Source organism: Physella acuta, unplaced genomic scaffold, assembly GCF_028476545.2.
Source record: "Physella acuta isolate Inbredline_101_S28 unplaced genomic scaffold, ASM2847654v3 ptg000565l, whole genome shotgun sequence".
Taxonomy (NCBI): domain Eukaryota; kingdom Metazoa; phylum Mollusca; class Gastropoda; family Physidae; genus Physella; species Physella acuta.
Window position 1 is genome coordinate 716,745 of NW_026732084.1, and position 24,898 is coordinate 741,642.

At 35.3% G+C, this 24,898-nt stretch overlaps 1 protein-coding gene across 1 annotated transcript; it reads right to left on the bottom strand.

Moving 5' to 3' along the window:
• Positions 1-5,213: 5,213 nt before the first annotated feature.
• On the bottom strand, positions 5,214-23,764 carry LOC131946604 (telomere-associated protein RIF1). Its single transcript, XM_059307499.1, has 32 exons — positions 23,626-23,764; positions 22,907-23,065; positions 22,497-22,632; positions 21,943-22,034; positions 21,607-21,793; positions 21,173-21,262; positions 20,861-20,996; positions 20,592-20,743; positions 20,271-20,355; positions 19,957-20,106; positions 19,712-19,822; positions 18,324-18,481; positions 18,116-18,199; positions 17,659-17,732; positions 17,299-17,476; positions 17,092-17,196; positions 15,018-15,164; positions 14,654-14,881; positions 14,344-14,514; positions 12,809-13,011; positions 12,560-12,671; positions 12,075-12,272; positions 11,870-11,952; positions 11,466-11,549; positions 10,705-10,765; positions 7,710-10,589; positions 7,433-7,573; positions 7,177-7,230; positions 6,916-7,097; positions 6,424-6,638; positions 5,987-6,049; positions 5,214-5,503 (listed from the first exon to the last, which is right to left on the bottom strand). The coding sequence occupies exons 1-32, from the start codon at positions 23,718-23,720 to the stop codon at positions 5,214-5,216; spliced, it is 7,104 nt and encodes a 2,367-aa protein (XP_059163482.1). The 5' UTR covers positions 23,721-23,764.
• Positions 23,765-24,898: the final 1,134 nt, after the last annotated feature.

Consider the following 24,898-nt stretch of genomic DNA (forward strand, 5'->3'; position numbering starts at 1 on the left):
ATTACATGTAGCCTCATGGCCCAAACATTACATGTAGCCTCATGGCCCAAACATTACATGTAGCCTCATGGCCCAAACATTACATGTAGCCTCATGGCCCAAACATTACATGTAGCCTCATGGTCCAAACATTACATGTAGCCTCATGGCCCAAACATTACATGTAGCCTCATGGCCCAAACATTACATGTAGCCTCATGGCCCAAACATTGCATGTAGCCTCATGGCCCAAACATTACATGTAGCCTCATGGCCCAAACATTACATGTAGCCTCATGGCCCAAACATTACATGTAGCCTCATGGCCCAAACATTACATGTAGCCTCATGGCCCAAACATTACATGTAGCCTCATGGCCCAAACATTACATGTAGCCTCATGGTCCAAACATTACATGTAGCCTCATGGCCCAAACATTACATGTAGCCTCATGGCCCAAACATTACATGTAGCCTCATGGCCCAAACATTACATGTAGCCTCATGGCCCAAACATTACATGTAGCCTCATGGTCCAAACATTACATGTAGCCTCATGGCCCAAACATTACATGTAGCCTCATGGCCCAAACATTACATGTAGCCTCATGGCCCAAACATTACATGTAGCCTCATGGCCCAAACATTACATGTAGCCTCATGGCCCAAACATTACATGTAGCCTCATGGCCCAAACATTACATGTAGCCTCATGGCCCAAACATTACATGTAGCCTCATGGTCCAAACATTACATGTAGCCTCATGGCCCAAACATTACATGTAGCCTCATGGTCCAAACATTACATGTAGCCTCATGGCCCAAACAAATGTAGCCTCATGGCCCAAACATTACATGTAGCCTCATGGTCCAAACATTACATGTTGCCTCATGGCCCAAACATTACATGTAGCCTCATGGCCCAAACATTACATGTAGCCTCATGGCCCAAACATTACATGTAGCCTCATGGCCCAAACAAATGTAGCCTCATGGTCCAAACATTATATGTAGCCTCATGGCCCAAACATTACATGTAGCCTCATGGCCCAAACATTACATGTAGCCTCATGGTCCAAACATTACATGTAGCCTCATGGCCCAAACATTACATGTAGCCTCATGGCCCAAACATTACATGTAGCCTCATGGCCCAAACATTACATGTAGCCTCATGGCCCAAACAAATGTAGCCTCATGGTCCAAACATTATATGTAGCCTCATGGCCCAAACATTACATGTAGCCTCATGGCCCAAACATTACATGTAGCCTCATGGCCCAAACATTACATGTAGCCTCATGGTCCAAACATTACATGTAGCCTCATGGCCCAAACATTACATGTAGCCTCATGGCCCAAACATTACATGTAGCCTCATGGCCCAAACATTACATGTAGCCTCATGGCCCAAACATTACATGTAGCCTCATGGCCCAAACATTACATGTAGCCTCATGGCCCAAACAAATGTAGCCTCATGGCCCAAACATTACATGTAGCCTCATGGCCCAAACATTACATGTAGCCTCATGGCCCAAACATTACATGTAGCCTCATGGCCCAGAGCTGGTTTTAAAGATAAAAGGGCAATCATAAAAACAAAATACGGATCCCAACCTACACATCTACAAATACTGAACCCGCACAAGAAACCCTCATATTGATCCCACTCAAAAAAATAAACCCCAAATATTGATCCCACTCCAAAAAAAAAACCCAATTATTGATCCCACTCCAAAAAAAAAAAACCAAAATATTGATCCCACTCCAAAAAAAAAACCCCAAATATTGATCCCACTCCAAAAAAAAAACCCCAAATATTGATCCCACTCCAAAAAAAAAAATCTTGATCCCATCGAAAAAAAAAATTATTGATCCCACCCAGTAAACCCTAAATATTGACCTCATACTACAAAACCCTAAGACAGTTTCATCCTACAGCTTGGTTTATGTGGTTGATTTTTAAAATAATAGCATGTATCTTTGATGTAAATGTTTGTGGGGACGGGAAGGGGGAGGGGGGTGCGTAGGTAAGAAAAGTGGTGTGACATACTTTTTTCTATTGTTTAAAATAAAAAATGTTGAACCCAATATTTTAGATTGAATTGTGGTCATTTGATTCTTTGTGTTGATCAGCGTTTGTAAAAAAAAAAAAAAAAAAAAAAAAAAAAAAAAAAAACATGTGATTATTCTCTCTGTAAAAAAATATCCATTTGTACGTTTGCGTTGAACCTAGCTTAAATAAGGTTTAGTTCTTCCATCTGTTACCACTCGCCCCACCCTCCCTCAATCCAAGATTAAAAATCTATTTTAAGCTCTGTGCACTGCTTTTAAGTTTCGTGTGATGAGTCGTGTAACGTTGGATTGTGTAGGGGGAATCGTGTAACGTTGGATTGTGTAGGGGGAATCGTGTAACGTTGGATTGTGTAGGGGGAGAATCGTGTAACGTTGGATTGTGTAGGGAGAATCGTGTAACGTTGGATTGTGTAGGGGGAGAATCGTGTAACGTTGGATTGTGTAGGGGGAGAATCGTGTAACGTTGGATTGTGTAGGGGGAATCGTGTAACGTTGGATTGTGTAGGGAGAATCGTGTAACGTTGGATTGTGTAGGGGGAATCGTGTAACGTTGGATTGTGTAGGGGGAGAATCGTGTAACGTTGGATTGTGTAGGGAGAATCGTGTAACGTTGGATTGTGTAGGGGGAGAATCGTGTAACGTTGGATTGTGTAGGGGGAGAATCGTGTAACGTTGGATTGTGTAGGGGGAATCGTGTAACGTTGGATTGTGTAGGGAGAATCGTGTAACGTTGGATTGTGTAGGGGGAATCGTGTAACGTTGGATTGTGTAGGGGGAATCGTGTAACGTTGGATTGTGTAGGGGGAATCGTGTAACGTTGGATTGTGTAGGGGGAATCGTGTAACGTTGGATTGTGTAGGGGGAATCGTGTAACGTTGGATTGTGTTGGGAGAATCGTGTAACAACGTTGGATTGTGTATGGGAATCGTGTAACGTTGGTTTGTGTAGGGGGAATATATATATATATATATATAGTTCATTTTATATATATATATATGTTATATTTAATTATAATCTATATAGGCCTATATCTAATAAATTCAGTTACCCCTCACACCAAGAAAATCCTGCCTACGCCACTGCCGGCCTCTACAAGACCTAGATGGCTGTAAGCATACAGATTAAATGACAGTACAGGTGCATTGATTGTGCGTTCGCTTATAAGACAGGCCGAATGTTCACACGGGGGGGGGGGGGGGGGAAGAATGGCTATTGTCCCTTAAAGACAATAGCTATTGTCTTCTCCCCATAGGCCAAACAGAATGACTGAATAGGGAACATACAGTATAGAATTAGCCGCTTTCTAATCATGCAATTAAAAATGTCTTGTATACTACATTGCCTGTACAATGTACACCTACTTTAAATTTTCGACAATTATTTTGTTGACGTCATGTATTTTACGCCATAATATTTTGGTACAAATGCTATTTGTAAGATAATAGTTTAATAATTAGAAAATGTATCATTTTGGGTGAATTCAAAAGCAGGGTATGGAAACCAGTTTAAAAAAAGTTGTGTTCATTAATCAGAGAAGTACATGTTAAGTTTTCTGTATTATAATATCCCCCCCCCCCCCACCCCCATTCACGATCAACACAGTATTTATGTTAATAAGCCCAGCCGTTTGTGTGGGTTAAAATCACTTCAGGATTGAGAAAGTTTACTTTACCCTAAACTGCTGGGGGGGGGGGGTAAAACTATTGTTCTGGGGGACGTTAAAACATCCTTTTGTTCTGTGGGAGGGGGTTAAAAACCCTTCTGTTCTGTGGGAGGAGGTTAAAACCCTTCTGTTCTGTGGGAGGAGGTTAAAACCCTTCTGTTCTGTGGGAGGGGGTTAAAAACAGATTCTTCTACTCAAACCTACTTAAATTGTTGAACTTCAAACTAATGTTGGGAAATTTTTAAGAGAATTTTTTTAATGAATTATATCAGAATCAAAGTTGGGGCTAGCAATCACAAAAAGAAAATAAACTAAACGTTTAAAAATTTATTCATAATATTAACAAATGCATGGCCAATAACAAGTCAGGTCAATGAGAAACCTTTGACCTCACAATTAGACTTATTGGAAAATGTGAATTCACGTAAAACCTGGCAGATGGACAAGGCACCATTCCTTACCATCTGTCATTTGAAATTCATAATCGATATCTAAAGCTGAAAACTAAAAAAAAAACTACACATATTTCAAGCTGATGGTACCAAAAATTAAGACATTTGAGTATTGATTAGCTGAGTTACAAAGAGAAAATAAAAATGGTTTGTATTTTTGATAGAAGAGATGAAAGAATACAACATTTCTATTGAGTGGAAATGAATATAAAAAATACAATTATACTTGATGGGTGAGAGTGGTTTAAAAATAACAAAATACATAAACTTTTTATTTCATTTAAAAATATTTAAAAACATTTACAAATCAAAATTTAGAATGTTGCTAAGATATACAAACACTCTTGTACTATAAAAATAAATTACCTTATATGGCATAAAAGGTTTAAAAATTAACAATTACATTTTTTTTTAATTAACAATTACATTTTGAACTCTAGTAACTATTTTTCTTTTCAGAAGTTTTTTTTTCACAAATTTTAACTTTACAAAAACAAAACAAAAGGCAACTGTCCACATTAAATTGCATCTTTTTTGTAATTGGTCACTAAGAGCTGTTAAGCCAAGACTCAAAGTACTAGTAATCCTTATTTGTTTGGCAAGAATCACTTAAATAGGACCAAAAGCTTTGCAGGACTTTTAACTTTAACTATCTCAAGCAATATCCAGAAAAGTTTTGTTTCGAGTCTTTGCATCTTTTAAGCCTAAATTTTATTAACTTTCATTTCTGGTTGTCTCATTTAAAAAAAACGTACAGTACTGAGTGACATAAAGTACAGACAAGTTCTTTTTAAACTGCCAAACATGACAACAACTCAAAATGGTGAGTGTGAAGTTTGTGGAAGTGACCTTTTTTTTTAATTAACATTTTTGCTCTAATTTTTTTTTTAAAAAGGCAATAGTTTAATAATGACCCATAATCCTGCCAATCAAATCCAAGGAGTAACACTCAGTAGTGTACAAGCAGCATTTGATTCAGTGAACTCAGAGCTTAATATGGTCTACAAATACCTGACCAAACAGGTGTCAGTTAACATTCTTCAATGTGTTTGTCTGCTTTTAATTTCATTGATGACATGACTAGACAATGTTTGTACTTGAGTCAGTAGCTCTAGGAGTTGGGCTGTACTGGATCTCTTTAAACTTGAGGACTGGCTGTCTGGGTCAAGTAACATTAAGGTAGTCAGTGCTAGTGGATCACTTGTGTCCACAGGACATGCTTGAGCAGGGAGGCTCTTGCTGGAGTCTTCTGTACCGGTGTCAAGATACAAGTGGCAGTTGTAGTAGTAGTTCAGTAGTACAAAGTAGTTGTAGTAGTAGTTCAGTAGTACTAAGTAGTTGTAGTAGTAGTACTAAGTAGTTGTAGTAGTAGTAGTACTAAGTAGTTGTAGTAGTAGTAGTACAAAGTAGTTGTAGTAGTAGTACAAAGTAGTTGTAGTAGTAGTACTAAGTAGTTGTAGTAGTAGTACTAAGTAGTTGTAGTAGTAGTACTAAGTAGTTGTAGTAGTAGTAGTACAAAGTAGTTGTAGTAGTAGTAGTACAAAGTAGTTGTAGTAGTACTAAGTAGTTGTAGTAGTACTAAGTAGTTGTAGTAGTACTAAGTAGTTGTAGTAGTACTAAGTAGTTGTAGTACAAAGCAGTTGTAGTAGTATAAAGCAGTTGTTGTAGTAGTACAAAGCAGTTGTTTTAGTAGTACAAAGCCGTTGTAGTAGTACAAAGTAACACAAGAAATAGCAGTAGTGTAACCCAGTAGTACATCAATTACAGTAGGTTAAAAAAAATGCAGCAACAACTAGTCTAGTAAATGGCTCACCTTCTATTGGTTGCTGTGTGTCTTGATCAGTCTCAACATTGGGTTCAGTGTCATCCATTTTTTCTAAAACAAAAATTTGCACATTAATCCTACTTCCGCGATGTAAGATTTAATTTGTGAAAAATATGTGGGGGGAAATAAAATTACGGCGACAATTTTGATTTTTAGGTTAGTTGTAATCTGTTTATATCATAACCTGGATGTCAAAATAGTAAATTTAAAGGAAAAACCATACAACTAAGTAGCCCCGACACAAAAGGGTTTTGTATACAGTAATCATATTTAAAGGAGAGCCAAGAAAATGCTAGTAAAAATAGTCTTTTAGTCTAGGTGAAATTGTTGGTAGTTCCTCGGATGTATTCATAGGTCAAAAATATGTTACATAGTAATTTTCTAACAGAATATATTGTAGCATTCTAGAGTTTATAATAACTTACCTGTACTGTTATCTTTGGGCTGTAGGTTGCACTCTGCAGTAGAATTGCTTTTAAGTAGACCATGCTGGGATACATACGCTGCTAAGGTTGACCTGACTGTTAGCACCTTTGGATGTCGGATTGGTAATTGATTGATCTGCACCTCAGTCAAGCTACTCAAGTCTCCTATAGTATTGAGGTTACGACCTTTCATCAGCTGGCACAAGCCTCTGTACCTGAAGATAAAAATAAACTGCCATACTTACATTTTGTAGCAGTAGAATATATGATATAAATGATACAAAGAAAATAAGGATCTGGAAAATTTAATTTAAATAGCAAATTTGGTGCTACCATAAAATAAGATTAGACGGTATCACAAAATTAGATGGTACCACAAACTAAGATTAGCTGCTACCATAAAATAAGATTTGTTGCTACCATAAAATAAGATTTGTTGCTACCATAAAATAAGATTATGTGGTAAGATTAAAATAGTATAGAAGATGTTACCATAATGAGGAAGTGAGCTGTGGAAGAATGTCGTCCAGAGGCTTCACACAGCCTATCAAATCAGGGAAAATTGGATGAGTGCTGTCCAACTGAGACTCCTGGGTAGGTTTGTAGCTGCCTGGTGAAAGCTGGTGAACCACTGGACCAGTGGACTTTTTAGTTGACAAGTTTAGCATTGAATCCTATCAAATACATCAAAGTATATTAAGCTACTTTCCAAAAGGAGACTTTTTAAAAAATAAAATTTAAAAATTCACATACCTTTTTAAGTGTTGGGTCGAGTTTTCTCCTGTAACCAGAAACTCTTCGCAAAGACTGAAAGTAATTTTTAAAAACTTGGAATAATTGACTACTTACTAATTGCAAAATAATGAAGTTTCTAAAACAATAAATGAAAATTTTCCATGTGTTAACACTTACTTGTTAGATCAGTTTTATGACGCAACAGTGTAAAATAAAACTAAAAGTATACTTATGAACATGATTAGAAATTGCTATTGAATGTCATTGAAGGTACCTTGACACAGAGATGAGGTTTTTTCCCAGCTAAATCCCTGGACACTATAAGAGGAGAAGTGGGTAGAGCCTCACTGTGGTATTTGACTCTGATAGGACTTTCCCCACTTACAACTGGCTCAGCAAATGACACCCTGCGGTTCTGGATGGAAGGACGATATACAATTACACTAAACATCTTTTCATGCACAATCAATCTCTATTTAACTTTCTTTAATTTACTTTTTTTTACAATAAAGAACCAGTTTCTAGAACCAGGTAAAAAAAATAATTCTCACTTGTCCAGATGGGGGAGTTTCTGTGGCCTTTTTCAGTATGCTACAGCTTGGAGACTTGGACGGAGACCAGTCATGAAGGACATGCTCGTCCTCCTTTTCCTCATCACTAGACAAACATTTTTCTTCCAGCAACCTTTCAGGGGTCGTCTGAACACCTACATCCATTTCTGTCAAATTCTCCACATTTTGCAGTGCCGCTGCTGGTTTTAGTTGGCTTGGTTCTAGGAAGACATCATCAGATGGTCTTATACCTTCTTTATCAAAGCAATCTTCGTTATCTACATTGCGTGTTAAACCATCACAAGCTGTGTTTTCCAATGCAGATTCATTATTTTCTTTGTCATCTTCCATGTCTATTTCTATCACTTCAGTGGCTTGACTGGAGTCAACAGGAGCAATATTTAAACCATTAGTAGATTGTGATGCTATATGAGGCAAAGACTGCCCTGTACAATCAGTTTCAGAATCAATGTCAATCACTATATTGTCATTAAAGCTTAGGCATCTTTCTGCTGGTAGTGGCTTGTTCAAATGGTAAAATATATGATCATTGTGATTGCTCTGTGCAAGTTCTGAACCTGAAGCACTTGCTGTGTTGGTAGTGGCCAGGTCTTTGGTGGCATCTATTCTGGTATCTGGCACAGGCACTAGGAGCTGATGAGTTGAGGTTGCTGATGAATCTGTGCTAAAAATAATGTCACTTGCTGCTAGAGCATGCTGTACTGATGCTGATATCTGGGACAGCGCAGTATTCAAAGCCTTATCAACTATTTGAGACTTACTGTCATTAAAAGTGTCGTTGCTGTCAATATCTAAGTCTATAACATTGTCTGTTAGCAGAGGACTGTCCAGAGTGATTACATGACTATCTCCAACAAGGTCACCAGCAACACTTTCAACAGGCAGTTCCAAGGTGCTAACATTTTTATTGATGTGACTTGCGTTTTCTTTTTCTTGTGACATATTTTTTTGCAAAAGTGACAGAGGTTGGTCATCTTCATCCCCACTGGAAGCTTCATTTTCCATCAATTTCATTTTTTTTTTAGGCGTGTCAACATCTGTGCTAGTAGCAAGACGACGTCGAGCTGCTCTCTTTTTATTTAGGTTTATTGACTTTGTAGGATCAGGTTTTGATTGTGTACATTTTTCTGTAGTTGTTGACAGATGGTAGGATTCTGTTCTAGGTTTTTTACCATCTGGGCTTTCTTCTACTTCTATTGCACATTTTGGCTCATTCTCCCTTGGAGATTCACTGACAACAACAACACTGTAGCTCTCTATCTTTCTTGAGCTATGTCTTTTTGCAGCTGATTCTCTCTCAATTGTTTTAGCAAGTCTTCCACTTCTTTTGGTTGCACTGTGTCTTCTGTTTGCATTTACATTCACTGGAGATTTAACATCTGGTGTCACCTCTTGAACAGACTTTGATTCCATATGGGAGGCACCATTTTTTTCAGGAGATACTTTGCTGCCATTTTTGGAAATATTTTGAGAATTGTTTACTAACTGAGGAGGGGATTGTTCTGTAACTAAAGCCTTTACTTGTTGCGTTAATTTTCTTTTCTTCTCAACATTCAATTTCTTCCCAGCCTCCTGAGATGCATCAGAATTGTTCATTGCATTGCGCCTCTGACGAGTTTTTCTGTAAGTAAATGGTGTATATTTCTTTGGAACTTTGATCTTTCTCTTGTTGACTATGTTCTTAGGGCTTTCAGTAGTAAGAGTGGGCTGAGAAGGAAGAAAGTCAGCCTCTGAACTTGAGTGTAGCACAGCAGGAGGATCTGCTTCAGGCTCAGGCTGCTGGCTGCCATCACTTGCTGGAGTTCCTTGTGGCAGCACTGAACCTAACGTTGGCATTTGTAAGGCAAAACTTTCTTGTGTGCTGGGAAAAAGATTCTCACTTTCTGGGTGATTTGTTGATGCATTTTTTTCAGTTTTTTCCTCCTCCATGGAAGCAGTGAATCCTTGCGATCCAAAGACATCCCCCGAGGTGGCAGGAGTTGGCCGTTCAACATCAGCAAAAAGTTTACGGGCGCTGTGAGATCTTGTAGGTGGAGACACACTGTCCTCACTTTTGGTGGGGGTCTCAGCAATGGTGTGGCCTGGATTCCTGGCATGCTCTTTTATTGATTTCATAGGTGATTGGGTGTCTTCAACAAGTGTGCAGGAAGTTTCACAGTCCTCCTTGGTGGAGTCAACTTTCTTACAAGCTCTGGCCTGTGTATCTAGTTCAGCAGGTTGATCAGAATTGTTTGAAGTGGTGTGAGCATCATCTGAAGTTTTTTGGTTTTCTTTTTCAACAATTTTCTTGAGTGTTACTCTACGAGGTGTACGTACATTAGGCAGTATTGGCTCAGAGGTTTGAGATCTTGTCTGGTGGGATTTAACCTCTGAAACATAATCCTGACTCTGAACTTTTCTAAGGGAATTTTTTCTTTTATCACTTGATTTGGGTACAGAATCTTGACTTAAACTTACGGAACAAATACCAATATCTTTGTCTACTGATGCATTTTTGTTCCTGAACATATAGAAAGGTGAATCTGCTGTATGTTTAGGGATTTCTTCCTGTTTTACTTCTACTGTTTGTTTTTTTCCAGCTGATGTTTTAGCTTGAGAAACATTTTCTGGCTCAAGCTTAATTTCTTTGGGACACTTTCTTGACGCTGGATTTGACTTGCTTGGTGAAACATCGTTCTTCAATTTTTTTTCTAATGCAGCTTCCAACAAACGGATTTCTTCTGTTTCACCAACAGTTGGTGAATACTCTTTGATTCGAACAGTCTGTCTTTTCTGATATTTTTTAACAGGATGTGGTGCTACAAAGTTCTCCACACTGCTACTGGTGTCACTTACAGGTATGTCAACTTTTTGTGCAACCTATTAAAAATAAATGTCTTAACTATATGTGTCAAAAATACAGTAAAATGACAATTTGTAAACTGAGAATTATTTCATACTTATTTAAAAAAGACAAATAGAAAAAAATTTGTACCGTATTAACCTTTTCTTGAACATCGCTTGTGTTATTTACAGCAAGATCTGCGGTGGACTCACTGATGGAATAAATATATGCATCAATCTAAGTCAGCATCACACATAAAACAACCAAATGGAAAAATGAAGATTCTTTCAGTGTCACACATAAGGGAACATCAAAATCCTCTAAAAGTCACACATAAGGGAACAATTAAAATCCTCTCAATGTCACACATAAGGGAACATCAAAATCCTCTAAAAGTCACACATAAGGGAACAATTAAAATCCTCTCAATGTCACACATAAGGGAACATCAAAATCCTCTAAAAGTCACACATAAGGGAGCAATTAAAATCCTCTCAATGTCACACATAAGGGAACATCAAAATCCTCTAAAAGTCACACATAAGGGAACAATTAAAATCCTCTCAATGTCACACATAAGGGAACAATCAAAATCCTCTCAATGTCACACATAAGGGAACATCAAAATCCTCTAAAAGTCACACATAAGGGAACAATTAAAATCCTCTCAATGTCACACATAAGGGAACATCAAAATCCTCTAAAAGTCACACATAAGGGAACAATTAAAATCCTCTCAATGTCACACATAAGGGAACAATCAAAATCCTCTAAAAGTCACACATAAGGGAACAATTAAAATCCTCTCAATGTCACAAATAAGGGAACAATCAAAATCCTCTCAATGTCACACATAAGGGAACAATTAAAATCAACTGAAAATCTTAAAAGCAATGGAAACAAAAACTTACTCTTGTTGTGTGTCACTAGCAAACTGTGATCCTAGGGAAATATCTTGAGAGGCATCTAAATTGTTATACATGGCAGGAAGAATGCTAAAATTCACAGAAAAATTAGTTATTAGAGAACTCATTTTGAAAATACGTTTGTACATTGAAAAGGGCTGCAATAGATTCTATTTGGTTGTTTTCTAGGCTGCATAGGCCTGTAAAAGGTTACAGTTGGGTACTTAGACATGCCAGAGAGAAATTTTAGCCTTTCTGTAAAAAAAAAGTTTTAAACTTATGCCCTGCAACATAGTGGAGACTAATTAAACCGTATAAAAAAAATTGAGCACCTTTGCAGAGATTCTAATTAAACCTTACGAGAAAAAAAATGCGATTGAGCTCATGGCGTGTAGCATGGCGGGTCTTACCGTTTTTCTTTCATCATCTCTTTTTGATGTTCTGTCAAAAGTCTTTTTTTTTGGGTAGACGGTGAACTGATAACCACAAAATCCTACAAATCAGGAAGGCTGCTTGATTAATGTCTTAATTATTTTACCAGCTTAATTGATATAAACATAAGTTTTAAAAGAAAGTAGTCACCATTTTAATTTAGTGAGTTGATTTTTAAAATACCTTATCTGGAAGGAGATCAACAGCTATTTTTTTACAAGCTGATGGGAAAAAACTATGAGTTTTAGGATCAACCACTTTTACAGGTGATGCTTTGGCTCCTGGACTGGGTGATAACTTCGGAGATGAAAGAAGGCTTCTTTTCTGCTGCTTAGGAGATGGCATGCCTGGTATTTCAGATTCAATCACTTGTGACTCTCCCTGTTATGAAACGTACATCACTACTTTAAGACTGAGACATCAGGATTTAACTGACATCTACCCAATGTACTAAATGCTATAGAAAAATAAATTTACAATATAACTGCTCCAACTTGAACATATATTAACCGACCGCACCAATCTACATTTGATTGCCCCAGGTCAAGCATTTTATAAATAATATAGGCTGATATAACCTTGTTGTTGTAGAGTGACTAATTATGTGGGCTTAATTCTCTACTAGTAAAAGGTAATGAGGGTAACTCAAAAATAACTAAATAACAAACCATGTTCATTTCACTAAAGGGTGTTTCCGCTATTACTGTTGGTGTCTCCTCATTTCCTATCCATCCTGGAAGAATTATCACTTTCCTTTCCTTCAACTGAGCAAGAACAGGTCTAAAACAGAAACAATATTTTAAATTTAAATAAGAATACTGCTCGTTTTAATGATCAGCATTACATATTTATTGTAATTAAATTGATTGTAATTAAAATGAAATAGCTTACTATACCAGTAATACAGAAAAACCTACTTAAGTGCATCAGGGTACACAAGAGTTGACAAGCGACTGAAAGTTATGTTCCAGAAAGAAAAAGTCTGGTTTTTTATGCTTCGACAACTGTGCACAAAGTTGTTGGTTAGTAGCGGGGACATGTACTCTAAGAATTCAGAATCATACTGTCCACAGTAGCGACTAGAAACACAGTTGCACATTTCTTGCCAAAGTTTTTCCAACTGTTGAACAAAAACAAAATTTACTAAATTTCAATGGCCGACATTGAAGCACTAATCCAAAAATCTTGAAGCACTAATCCAAAAGTCTTGAAGCACTAATCCAAAAGTTTTGATTTTGGATCTCGGACATGAGAACTCTACCTGTCTTTGACCATCAGGGCAAAAAGGGTAACTTTACTTTTTTTAATACTACAAATAAGCTATGAGTTTTATTTTTTAAGCTTCCTGATAAATTTTGTAACTAATTCTAAGCATGCTGAATTTTGCAAATTTCCTCTACAAAGCAAACCAGCAGGTATTATTAATACAAAGTCTTTAACAAGCAAACAAATCTATATATATAAAAATGCTATGTATGTGTGTATGTTTGTCTTTTATGCATAACTACATCTTCCATCTAATCGCCATAAAACTTTGGGAAGTTGTTGAGAATACTCCTGGAGACAAACTTTCAATTGGCCGCCCCCCCCCCAATATTTTTTATATATATAATGCAAAACTGCAGCTAAAATGAGCTTTTTTTTCAACTTATTTTGGCATCCCCTAAGGACATATGTACCCCCCCCCCCCCGATTTTTCGCCCCGGCCTTTTCCGTGAGCACTATGGTGCCTACATTTGTTTTAAATATTGCAACAGATAATAAATAAAATGAGGCATTAATGTCGTTCAATAAATTGAATCAGGCGAATAGGCCGGCACCCCAGCAGGGTGCAATTTGGCGCCCTTGGCTACCCCGTGAGCAATGTGGCACCTTCGTTCAATTTAAAAGTGTGATAGACTATGGATTAGATGTGTTATTATAATCGTTCAGTAAATAAAATCAGGCGTGTCAGTCGATGCCCAAAGCTATCCTGTGAGGAATATGACACCTACGTTAGTATTAAGGAGAACACTACAATATTGACACTGGCACACAACATTCGAAGATTAAACGTAGCCAGGGGCTGTGCGCTGCGACCCTGCGGTAGCTTAATTGGGGGCGCCAGAAAGGGCCCTGCTACGTCCCTGGCACCTGGGCGGTCACCGAAGTGTGTTCTACCTCACAATTAGGGAGAGTGATTAATGTACACTCAATGCTTTCATACAGCACTCCATGGGTAGTGTAGGTAAACCTGTGCCTCGATGAATTTGATCCAAGCGCAGGCATTGTTTACAATTAAATAACTCAGTTTTCATAACAAGGTCACGTCTAAGAATATAGGATTGGTAACGCATTGATGAAACTCTCTTAATATATTTCGTCAGACTTTCTTCTAACACCGCGGCATAGCGCAGGGACGGGCACGCTAGTTATTAATAAAATAGTCAAAATTATAAAAGATATGACATACCTTGATGTTAAATGAAGTAGTCTTTTGAGGCTGATATAAATATGCAATAGGTGCAGCTAAAGTTGACAGGCAGTTAATGATGATACTGTTTGTTGTTATGTGACTAAACAATTTCAAATAAATGTCTATTAATGAAGTGACTAGAGAGGGCACAAGGGCTATATGCTGTGGCTGCAAAATAAAAGTTATTTATACATTACTAATGAAGTAATTTTTCTTTTGAAATGAAAGTCTGTTAAAATTTTTGGGAAGTATATGGAGAAATTAATCAATTACTTAAAATGATTTATCATTTAAGAAAAACACTTACTTCAACAATCTTTCCCTCATCTAACTTTGAAAGAGTTACATTTGTTTTGCTTTGTAAAATAGCAAGCAAGTGAACAAATGAATGTAGGCTTCCCAAAGGCTTTTGCCTTTTGCGTGCCCATTTGCTAGGACTTGTGGAAAGTGAATGGTTCAAGGAAATGGATGAAAAGTCTACACAGTCAATCATCTTCAAACACAGACAGGCTAAACACTCCAAAGTTACTGGTGACTGAGGGGGAAAAAAACTCAAGCTGATTAAAAAAAATTATTCTCTATACTATTAGGCTTACTAAAAAAAATAATACTAAATAATAATTTTCTACAGCTACTAGCTTAAATAAAATAAGTTTGTTATATCAAACTACCTCAAACAATGGATTCCATAAGAGGATTATTTTTGCTGACAAGTGCTCAAAACATGCATTGGCCTCAGCTGTAGGGACTAGGGCAGAAAGTCTGGCAAAGTTATGATACAAATCTTTCCAGATCTTAATAAATGCTCGACAATCAGCCTGAAAAGGAGTTCACACAAAAAATCTGATTTATAATAGGTTTTTTAAGTCATAACATATCATAAAATGGATAAAAACAGAGTACAACTACTGTCTCTCTTGTTTTAAATGCATTATACACAACAAGGGCAATAATAGTTGTAGCTTTTAATAAATAATAAAATGGAATGTAAACTAGGCAAAGTAATGTCTTTAAAATGTTTAGTAAACCAGACAGTCTGCAGTGCAGATATAGTTGAGTCTGATTTATCTGAAGATGGTAAAAAATGTTCTTGGGGATTCCAGTGCAGTTAACATGCAACAAATATCTTTGTCTAATAATACTATCCAGGAGGATTAAAATGGGAAAACTGCTGTGGGGTTTGTACAGATGGTGCTTGGATCAAAATTGGACTTTCAGGAAAAAGTAAAAGCTCCCCAATCAAGAGGAATCCACTGCATGATTCAGCGGTATGCTCTCACCAGCAAAACTGTTCCGACTCCTCTGCAAGAGGCACTTAATGCGATAATAAAAGTTGTAAATTACATTAAATCTGGAGCCCTAAACACCAGTCTATTCAAAGAACGGTGCAAAGAAATGAATTATGATCATGAGGTTCTGCTTTTCTACACTGCAGTTCACCGGCTGTCAAAAGGAAATGTGAATCATGTTTTTGAATTGAAAGACGAAATCAAGCTGTTCTTGGAAGTGCAAGGGAAACAAGATCTTTTGATATACTTCAACGACAAAGAGTGGATGGAGAGAGTAGCATATCTAGCAGATATTCGAACAGCAAAATAGGCTTAACCTGAAGCTTCAGGGAAAAGAAACAAATATTATCTCTTTTCATGATGCAATTGGCGTTAACAAAAACCCAACCGCAAATTTTGAGGCTAGTTAATATCATGCAGTTCCACCCATCGCATTAAAACAGTTATCAAAAATAATTTACATTAACATTATGCTAGAAAAATGTTATCTTGGTGTTTATGAATTTCCTTACTAATTTCACTTTTAATGTTATGGGGGTCGCGGGTCACCACTCAAAAAAGTTTGGGAACCACTGGTCTAGTGGTAACCTATTGATGATGTCACGTAAATAATGCGAATTTTACGGCCAACCCATGTAGTCATTAATAGCCAGACAGCTACACCACGAGAGACATCAAAAAGTTCCATCTACAGCCTCACCCATCTGATACAGCCGATTTGTATTTGGTCCATAGAGCATGTGAGATTGTGACTTCATTTGCAATTGTTTTTTTTCTCAAAAGCAATAAATAGGCCTACTGGAATTAGGAAAATTAGTTACAGATCTAGATCCAGCACTGCGATAAGTCAGGATAGACCTAAAAGAAAATACAAAGTCCCAGTGACCAAAATTTCGTGAGATGTCAGGTAGACAAAGACAATGAAAGTGACAGGTAATAATTATTATAATCTTAGGTTTACACAGCAGTGGATATTGTACTGTTGAAGAATGGGCAAAAGGTGGAAAGGGCCATAAGCTTTGAAGATAAAAATGATTTCTAGAATGCCAAAATTTTCAAGCTTAAAGCGATAATTTTTTTGAAACTGCAAACCCAGAAACTTTAAATCTCAAATCTTGCGATTCCGGAAAGGGAAAAAAATATGATTATCGAATCCGGGATTTCCTGGCATCCCTGCTCAGTGTGGTCAGCATTAAGCCCAGTTGACTTACTTTCCAAAGCTAAGTCAACTAGCTTTCATAGTTAGGTGAACTCAGGGTCACACGGCAAATATGGCGCTATAAACCAAACTTAAGACTAAAGCATCAAGTATTTCATCAATAGATCAAGTTAGTAATCAATCACTGTCCCACAAAATACACTCAGAAGAAAATATTTGTAAACTAGGATTACTGTTTTTTTAAAATACTGAGTTACTGATATTTAGTCAATAGGCATACAAATTCAGTATACTCACTGGTAATAATTTGCTGGGGAAATCATGCTTGAGTGGGAACAGAAGAACAGCGTACATGCAGCCAAAGTTGTACTCAAGCGCATCCCCCTGATTGACTTCATTTGTCTGAAAATTGATTTTAATATTATTGTTCTTAGTTTTTCTTTACCTACAAGTAGTAAATAATTAGTACAAATCATTTTGCACAATCCATTAGCAGAAACTCACAGTGCTGACATGGGTTTGTAACTTTATGGCAAAGATATGCCAAGCATTAAACAACGAAGCAGATGATATAAGTTTGGCTTGTGTATCAAGAAAGCTTGTAACAGACTGCAGGAACTGTAATGCACCTTGTTTGTTGCTCACACCAGCATCAACAAGCAATGACAACAGATGATTTAAACTGTGAACATGTGATAACAAAGATTTTAAGGTCATAAAGCATTTTTTTCTAGCTTTAATCTTAGAAAACAATGAACAATTATTTAACAAAATGACATATAAGTTTCCATTATTTTTTAACTATAAAACAAAAATAAGACAAAAACTATCAATTTTCTAAAAAAACTTTTAGTTTGACTTTACCTGGCCTGAGCAGGGAAACTTTCTTGAACACACTGGCTCAACAAAATCTCAGACAAAAACAAAGCTGGACTTGACTGCTCAGAAGATAAAAACAGCTTTTTATTTTTTATGATGTAGAACATTGTTGTAAACTTCAATGATTAAAAATACAGTCAAACCTTGGATTAGTGTGATTTACAACTGTTTCTTAAATCTAACTAAAGCTAAAACAGATTTATACCAATACAAATTTTTTGTATTGGGACAACAAGCTGAATGTTGCTGGTGTAAGTACTAGAGAGTAGGTTTTCCTACAGCAAGGGGCGATAAACACACTTTTTACACTAATTCTGGCAATCCAAGATTTAATTGTACTAGTTGTTTGAAAATAAATAAAACAGCTTATCAAAAAATTTAAAAGAAAGGCATAAAAAGGATCAGGTAAGCAGCACATTAAAAAAAAACCTTTACAACCTACCCTGACTGAAACACCACTGCTAATAGTAAAGGCAGTGGAGGCCAAAACCTTTTGAGGGAAACTGCAGCAGGCTTCTATCATTCGCTATGGAAATAAATAAAAGACAAATCTCACTTAAAATAACAATTTTTCCTGTCAAGGGAACAACTTTTAAAAAGCTTTTTAAAAAGACTTCAATTTATTTATAAAAAATTAATAATTCAAATACCCAGGCAGTAGATGTAGGAAATATGTTACACTGCACAACAGTTTGTAATAATGACAGAAAGCTGCTAAAAACATCACGACATTCTGTTTTGACAGAGCTGTCAAAAGCAGATTTAAGATGATCTGCCAGAGCCATCCATATACAAATGGCTAATGATTCTGAAATATAAAAAACATGAAAAATAATTTAAAAGTCACCACCATTTTTTTATGACATAAGTGATCTTAACTGCTGAACCTCACGATTTACCAGTCAGGCTATTTCCAGAGTGGAATACACTTGTATACATTTTTAAAGAGAAATCAAGCAAAAAGACAATACCAAAAAATTAGTAGTATGGATAAACATGACTGAAATAGCTTAATAGGGTATTTTTATAGCCTGACCACACAGCAAATAAAGCTGGAGTGATCTCCCCTAAACTTTCTCGAATACACTTATATAACACTACGGGGGATGGCAACTCAGGATATAGACATGATTTTTAATCTATTTTTTTTAGTTACTTAAACTTTTTAAAATAGAACAGACTCACGTAGATAAAAGAATTGCGCACAAAGTGAACAGCAAACAATGTGTTTATAATAGTGTGGAATATTAGTACTTTATATTTTGTGAAATCGCAAAAAGCATAAAGTACTTATTCAGGTAAATGGAAATTACTCAAAATTTTATAGTATGTGAAATTTTGTTTATCTACCTGAAACAGTATTCAAGTTATAGGCTTTTGAAAAACCAAAAGTAGAATAAGTTCCACATCCGGTTATATGAAATCGATGAAAAGTTGACACAGAACTACAAATTTGGTATAAAACTTGTATATGAAATCTCATGAACCTAGCTGTAATGGTACTCAAGTTATCGTGTTCACAGACATACACACACACAGACAAAATTGCAAACCTATGCTTTTCCAACTCAGGGAGGTGTAAAACGAGAATTTGGGAAAATTTCGATTTAGATTTTTTGCACGATTACAATATTTCCTCTGTACTTTGTATACAAAAAAGTAAAAAGGATGAAGTTGATAGTGATATTACACCCACTGTCATTGAACAGATCGAAAAGTTCTATAACAGCATCAACAAGACATAAACCTTATTGCCTCTTGATTTACAGTAGTTTCAGCAGTCATATCCTGAAGGTCCAATATTTTTGTATTTATTGTTAGTTCTTCACTTGCCACTATGTTTCCCACCCATAAAGGAATTACAATACAGAATGACTTTGAATTGCAGATAACAAATAGAATTACATTTGTTGGGCTGGGTAAATGAGTCCAATACACTCAATTTACAACTCAAAATGGGTGGATCATAACCATGCTTACAGAGAACTTAAAAAATAGAGAGTTTTTAATTTAGTTTATTTTTTAAAAACATTGTTACCTTGAATATCACTGCCAACATTCAGAAAAAGGTCTTTGACTGTATTTATAATGACTGGAGCATGTTTGACAAATGAGGAGGAGCCAACAAAAACCTCATGCGTTAAAGGAGCTTTGAAATAAAAATTAAATTTATTGAAAGTAAAGAATCACTTTAAAATTAAATTTCTCTAAGAATAAACTAGAAATTGCATTTTTGAGTATGTTTTAAAAAACAACCATTTAAGCAAGTTATCTTAAAGTTACCTAGTGTCCAATCAATTTCATGTGCAATGTGTTCTGTTGTTTTCAAGAGATGTGCCACAACCTGACAGCCAAGTTTCTGAATTATGAGGTAAACTGATGTCTTATGGCTGGCAAGTCCTGGAGTAGCTGGACTGTTTGGACTTTTTAAAGCTAAATCAGAGAAAACATGTAGATCTATTAGATATTATACATCATAACAAAATTTCTTTTTACATACACAATAAGTAGTAATTTCTTGCCTTATCAGATAGATTGTTATCAAAACCAAGCAGTTCTATTACACTTATCTAAATTTATTAAAACGCTACACTTACCCAATCTAGGTGACTGACCAATTTTAGCAGCTGAATTTTGAAGTTTGATGCTACCCACACAGAACTGCAGCAAAGGGTAAACAATCTAGAATGCCACAAAAAAAAAACTTCATCATAAAAAACATCATAAAAACTCCTAATAAGGAAATATTTTTAAACACATTAACCATAATTTACAGACAAAAAACCACTTCCTTCAATATATGGGGGGGGGGGGGGGGGGGGGGGGGGGAGAGAGAGATGAAAATGTATACAAAGGCACTATGATGAGGTGATATTTTTGTCTTTTATTAAACATACTAATATTAAAACCAAACTTACTTGTTCAAAATTTACAGATAGTTTAGCATCCAATGATATTATAATATGCCACCAGGTTTTCAGCTTTTCAAGTGCAACATCTTCAGTTTTGGAGTTATCAATTTTCATTACCATCATCAAAAGTTTAATTCTTTTTGGATCTGATATAACATCTGCAATTTTTTATTCATACAGTTTTATTTTAACAGACAGTTATATTAAAAATAATATAACTAAAATAGTATGTGCAATCAAATTCAAACTAAGATGTTGAAATAAAAAATATTTACTTTTATCCAAAGCAAAATTATCAATTAGATATCGCCATGCAACAAAAGCTTGACTTCTTATTTCAGGTACACCCTTGAACGCAAGTTCAATAATTCCCAATAATGCATTTATTGTACTTCCACCTCGATGAAGTTCCTGAACAAAAATTGTTTGTTAAAAGCAATGTTTTTATGGTTAACTTAGAAAATAAAATTTTAAAATTTTTTTTTGAGGAAACTGTTTTAACTCTGAATTTAAAAAATAAGAGCAGTAACTATTTACTAATAAACCATTTAGACAAACACTTTCTAGCTTTTCAAAATTATGCTTACCTTTCCTAGAACTTTGACAATGAGCATCCATGATTTGATAACAAATAATTCATTATTGGTATAGGTCTGTTTTAATGAGAGTGCCAATCCCTAGAAAAATAAATATTAACTGAGAAATTGTGTAAACATTATTGGCTTGGAAAGGAAAAAAAATTCTCTTGATATTCATTGTGAGCTTTGACACTTCAGAAGTAAGACTAAAGCTTTATAAAGTTAATTTTACATCATTAAATATATATACAAACTAAACATTATAGGACATACAACCAAATGACAGAAACTGTGCATACAATTAAAATAATAGTTATCTAAAAAAAACAAATCATGTTAATTCTTAAAAATACAGGAAAGACTCACCAGAAAGCAAAAATAGATTCACAAGTAATAAAAAATAATAACACATACACCAGTAATAAAAGAATAACAACACATACACCAGAAATTAATTTTGCCAAGTGTTGAGCCACTGGTTGAGACTGACTCAGTGTTGCAGTGAATTTATCCAACAGTGCAAAGCTTTTTTCTCGAACTGTTTCTTCAATATTTGAAAGGCCAGGGAAAATAAAAACAGACCAGCTATGTGATGATGCTGCAAGACTTTCCCCCAAATAAGTTTCAAACCTGAAATAGAAATGTTATATAAAGTTATAACATAATTTCTTAAAAATACAACAAATTACATCTGATAATTGTAAGGTAGTAAAATTCAAATCATACTGTAAACACTAAAACATCATACAATCAAGCTTGTAAGGTAGATAATGCTGTACCTAGTAAACAAATCTACAATTTCTTTGTGAGGCATTCCTTCCTGAGCAATATGGTCACTTAATTCTTCCATACATTTCACAAGATTTGGAATCTAGTTAGACAAAAAGTAAATTTAATCATGTTTTGTTCACATTGGTTATTTTTAGTTCATAAATACTTATTCTTTAGTACCTTGATTGTTCTCACATAGATTTAGAATAACATGTCCATTTCTGGTTATTTCTACCAGTGCTGCATATTATAGTCCACAGTTTCATGGTGTGAATTAATTGATGATGTATACAAAAGTTTAACACCGAATTATTAAATCACACACAAGTGACTTGTTGCTTGCTGAAATTGTGTCATATTTTACAGTAACCCAAATATTTTGCTGCTGCTGATATGTACAAGATATTGTGTGCTATTTCAGCTTTATAGTTAAAGTGGTTTAACTTGCTATCCTTGCCTACAAATACCAGTGTAATGCTTTAAAATACTGCCACAAACAGATATACTGTTTTAATAGATACAAATATTTCCAAAACATGAACAAAAATTTAACTTAAAATACCTCTTTAACAACACAGTCAGTTGTAAACTCTACTGCGGCTAAACACTGAAAAACTAGTTTTGTGACATCTATTGACATGTAGTGCTTGAGGCGCATCACCAGTGATGAAAAAATTAAGTCAACATCTGGTCCTGGGCTTGAGTTAAAATAAATAAACATTTTAATTAAAAAACATACTAGATACTTTTTAATTCTAATGAACAACTGCTGCCTAAATCTACTGAAAGAAGATCGGATTAATTTATAGCTGTCCACCAACTAGCATGTTACATAACACTAGCCATGACGACAAATGCCCCAGATGGAAATACTGGAATGACATGAGCTACTTTTCATCATTAATTATGACACAACATGACAGTAATAAATATTTCATAAAAAAAACATTTTTAATTTTAAAAATTTCCAACCTGCTACTTGAATTATCATTAAGAATCAAGTGAAGGATTTGTAGTGCGGAAAGAACCAGATTTGCATTTTCTAGAAGAATATCTCGACAGACTGACTTTAAAAGTTCTGATGAATGGGATTGTAGATCTAATAGCTGGATGCAGCCTGTTGTTAATTTACTGGAAAAATAAAATGCAATTAAGATTTTGGTGACTGGTGATATTGATGCCCGATAATAGACTCTTCCAAAAATTGGTGTGTTAGTAATATTGTAATCTAGACTAGTTTTATAGTTAGAAATTAGGGTTGGCGTATGGTAGGACTAGGGTTAGCATTGACATTTGCAAGCCATAAGTGTATTTAGTTAATTACCAGTGATTTACCTAACACCCCTTGTTTAAAAAGATTTTATTATCGACCTATGGTATAAAAAATCCATCACAGGTCTTGATTAAAAATCAATTACTTTAGCACAAGCTAAATGTTTTATAACTATTTTAGTGAAAGGTATTAAGGTATAACAAATCTTCCATTCAATTTTTTTTGTATTTAAGTATATGTCAAAATTCTTATAGTTTTTTAAAGCTTTACATTTTAGTTTCTTATGATGAAAATTATCTTCTTTATCATTTAAAAAAATGTTTTAAATGCTATTCCAAGTTAACTTCATAATCCAGCTATTGAAATAATCAGATGATTTAGAAGAGATGTAACTAATAAGGAAGAAAAAAAATCCAACCTATAGAGCATAGAATATGTTTTCTCTTTGACTTTATATGCAGGTTCTGTGTTTTTACAGCATCTCAGCTTTTCTATAACTTCTGTAATTTGCATTTTTCATCAACTGCTGTTGGCAATCTTGTTTTAAAGAGAGAAAAACATTATACATGAAAAAGTTTTCTCTATGCCTATATAGGCCTATATAGCGGAACTATTGATTATAACAGTACTTAAAAGTAAAAACATACTACTAAATTAAAGAACAGATGCCATAGCAACCAGGTAAAGCATGATGGATTTGTTTAGTTAACATACATAACATAGTCAATGAAAATTCTTCTATTTCAATCCTATAGGAATTTTATTGGAAATTTTCAAAAATTGCGAGATATGACGTTTTATGTAGGTAACATCACCCGGATGAAGGGCATTAGGCCCTGGACTAGAGGAATAAATCGAACCAATCATATCTTATAGAACAGGGTTAACTATTAAATAGCTTGTATAGAAAGCTAAAAAATATCACAGTTAAGGTTATTTTAGCTATCTTAGAGGACTTAGAGGAAAAATTGGGATACTCTAGATCTATTTTTAAATCTAGATCTAGATTCTAAGTCTAAATCTGGGCCTATAAGTATAAGTTTTTTTTTAAATGTTTTATTTAAGGATTTACAAATTTTTTAGATCATCAATCTCTACAAACATGTCTACTAACTAGATTAAGTAGTAGGCCTACTAAGTCACTAAGTTAACTAGCCCCCCCCCCCCCCCCCCCAAGCAAAAAGTGAAATAAAATCTCAATGGGGTCCTGAGTTTCTTCCAGGCATCTCTTCTGCACCCCCCCCCCCCTGAAGAAAATCTACAGCGCCCCCCCCCCCCCCCCCACACCACACACACACCAACGAAATGGAATTTATATTTATATGGAAAACAAATAGATTTACCAGTGTCCACCCCCCTCCTCCCCGAAATATCAATTCCTTATTTGATTTTTTTTTTTATAAAAGTCCTATAATATATTTATTAGGCCTAGATTAATATTATTAGCGATTAGGCCTACTAATATCTAGAATCTAGTATTATATTAAATTAATGCTCTTAGTTTAGTAACCTTAGTGTTAGTCTTTAGCAGCTTAGCTGCAACTCGAGTCTAGAATCTAGCAGATTTATTTTTTTATTTTCTGGAAGTTCAGTTATTCAAAGCCTATGCTGCATGCATAGATTTCTATCATAACTAGAATCAGCGTATAGTTCTAAAAATCTAGATCTAGACTAATGTTAATAAAGACCTG

Excerpts from the sequence above, each read along its gene's own strand:
- LOC131946604 (XM_059307499.1), bottom strand. The coding sequence starts at position 23,720 with ATGCAAATTACAGAAGTTATAGAAAAGCTGAGATGCTGTAAAAACACA. Across the intron at positions 20,744-20,860 it reads TAATTTTGCTTTGGATAAAA|ATGTTATATCAGATCCAAAA; the intron begins GTAAATATTTTT and ends AAAAAATTGCAG. Across the intron at positions 18,482-19,711 it reads TGTTGGCAGTGATATTCAAG|AATCATTAGCCATTTGTATA; the intron begins GTAACAATGTTT and ends TTTATATTTCAG.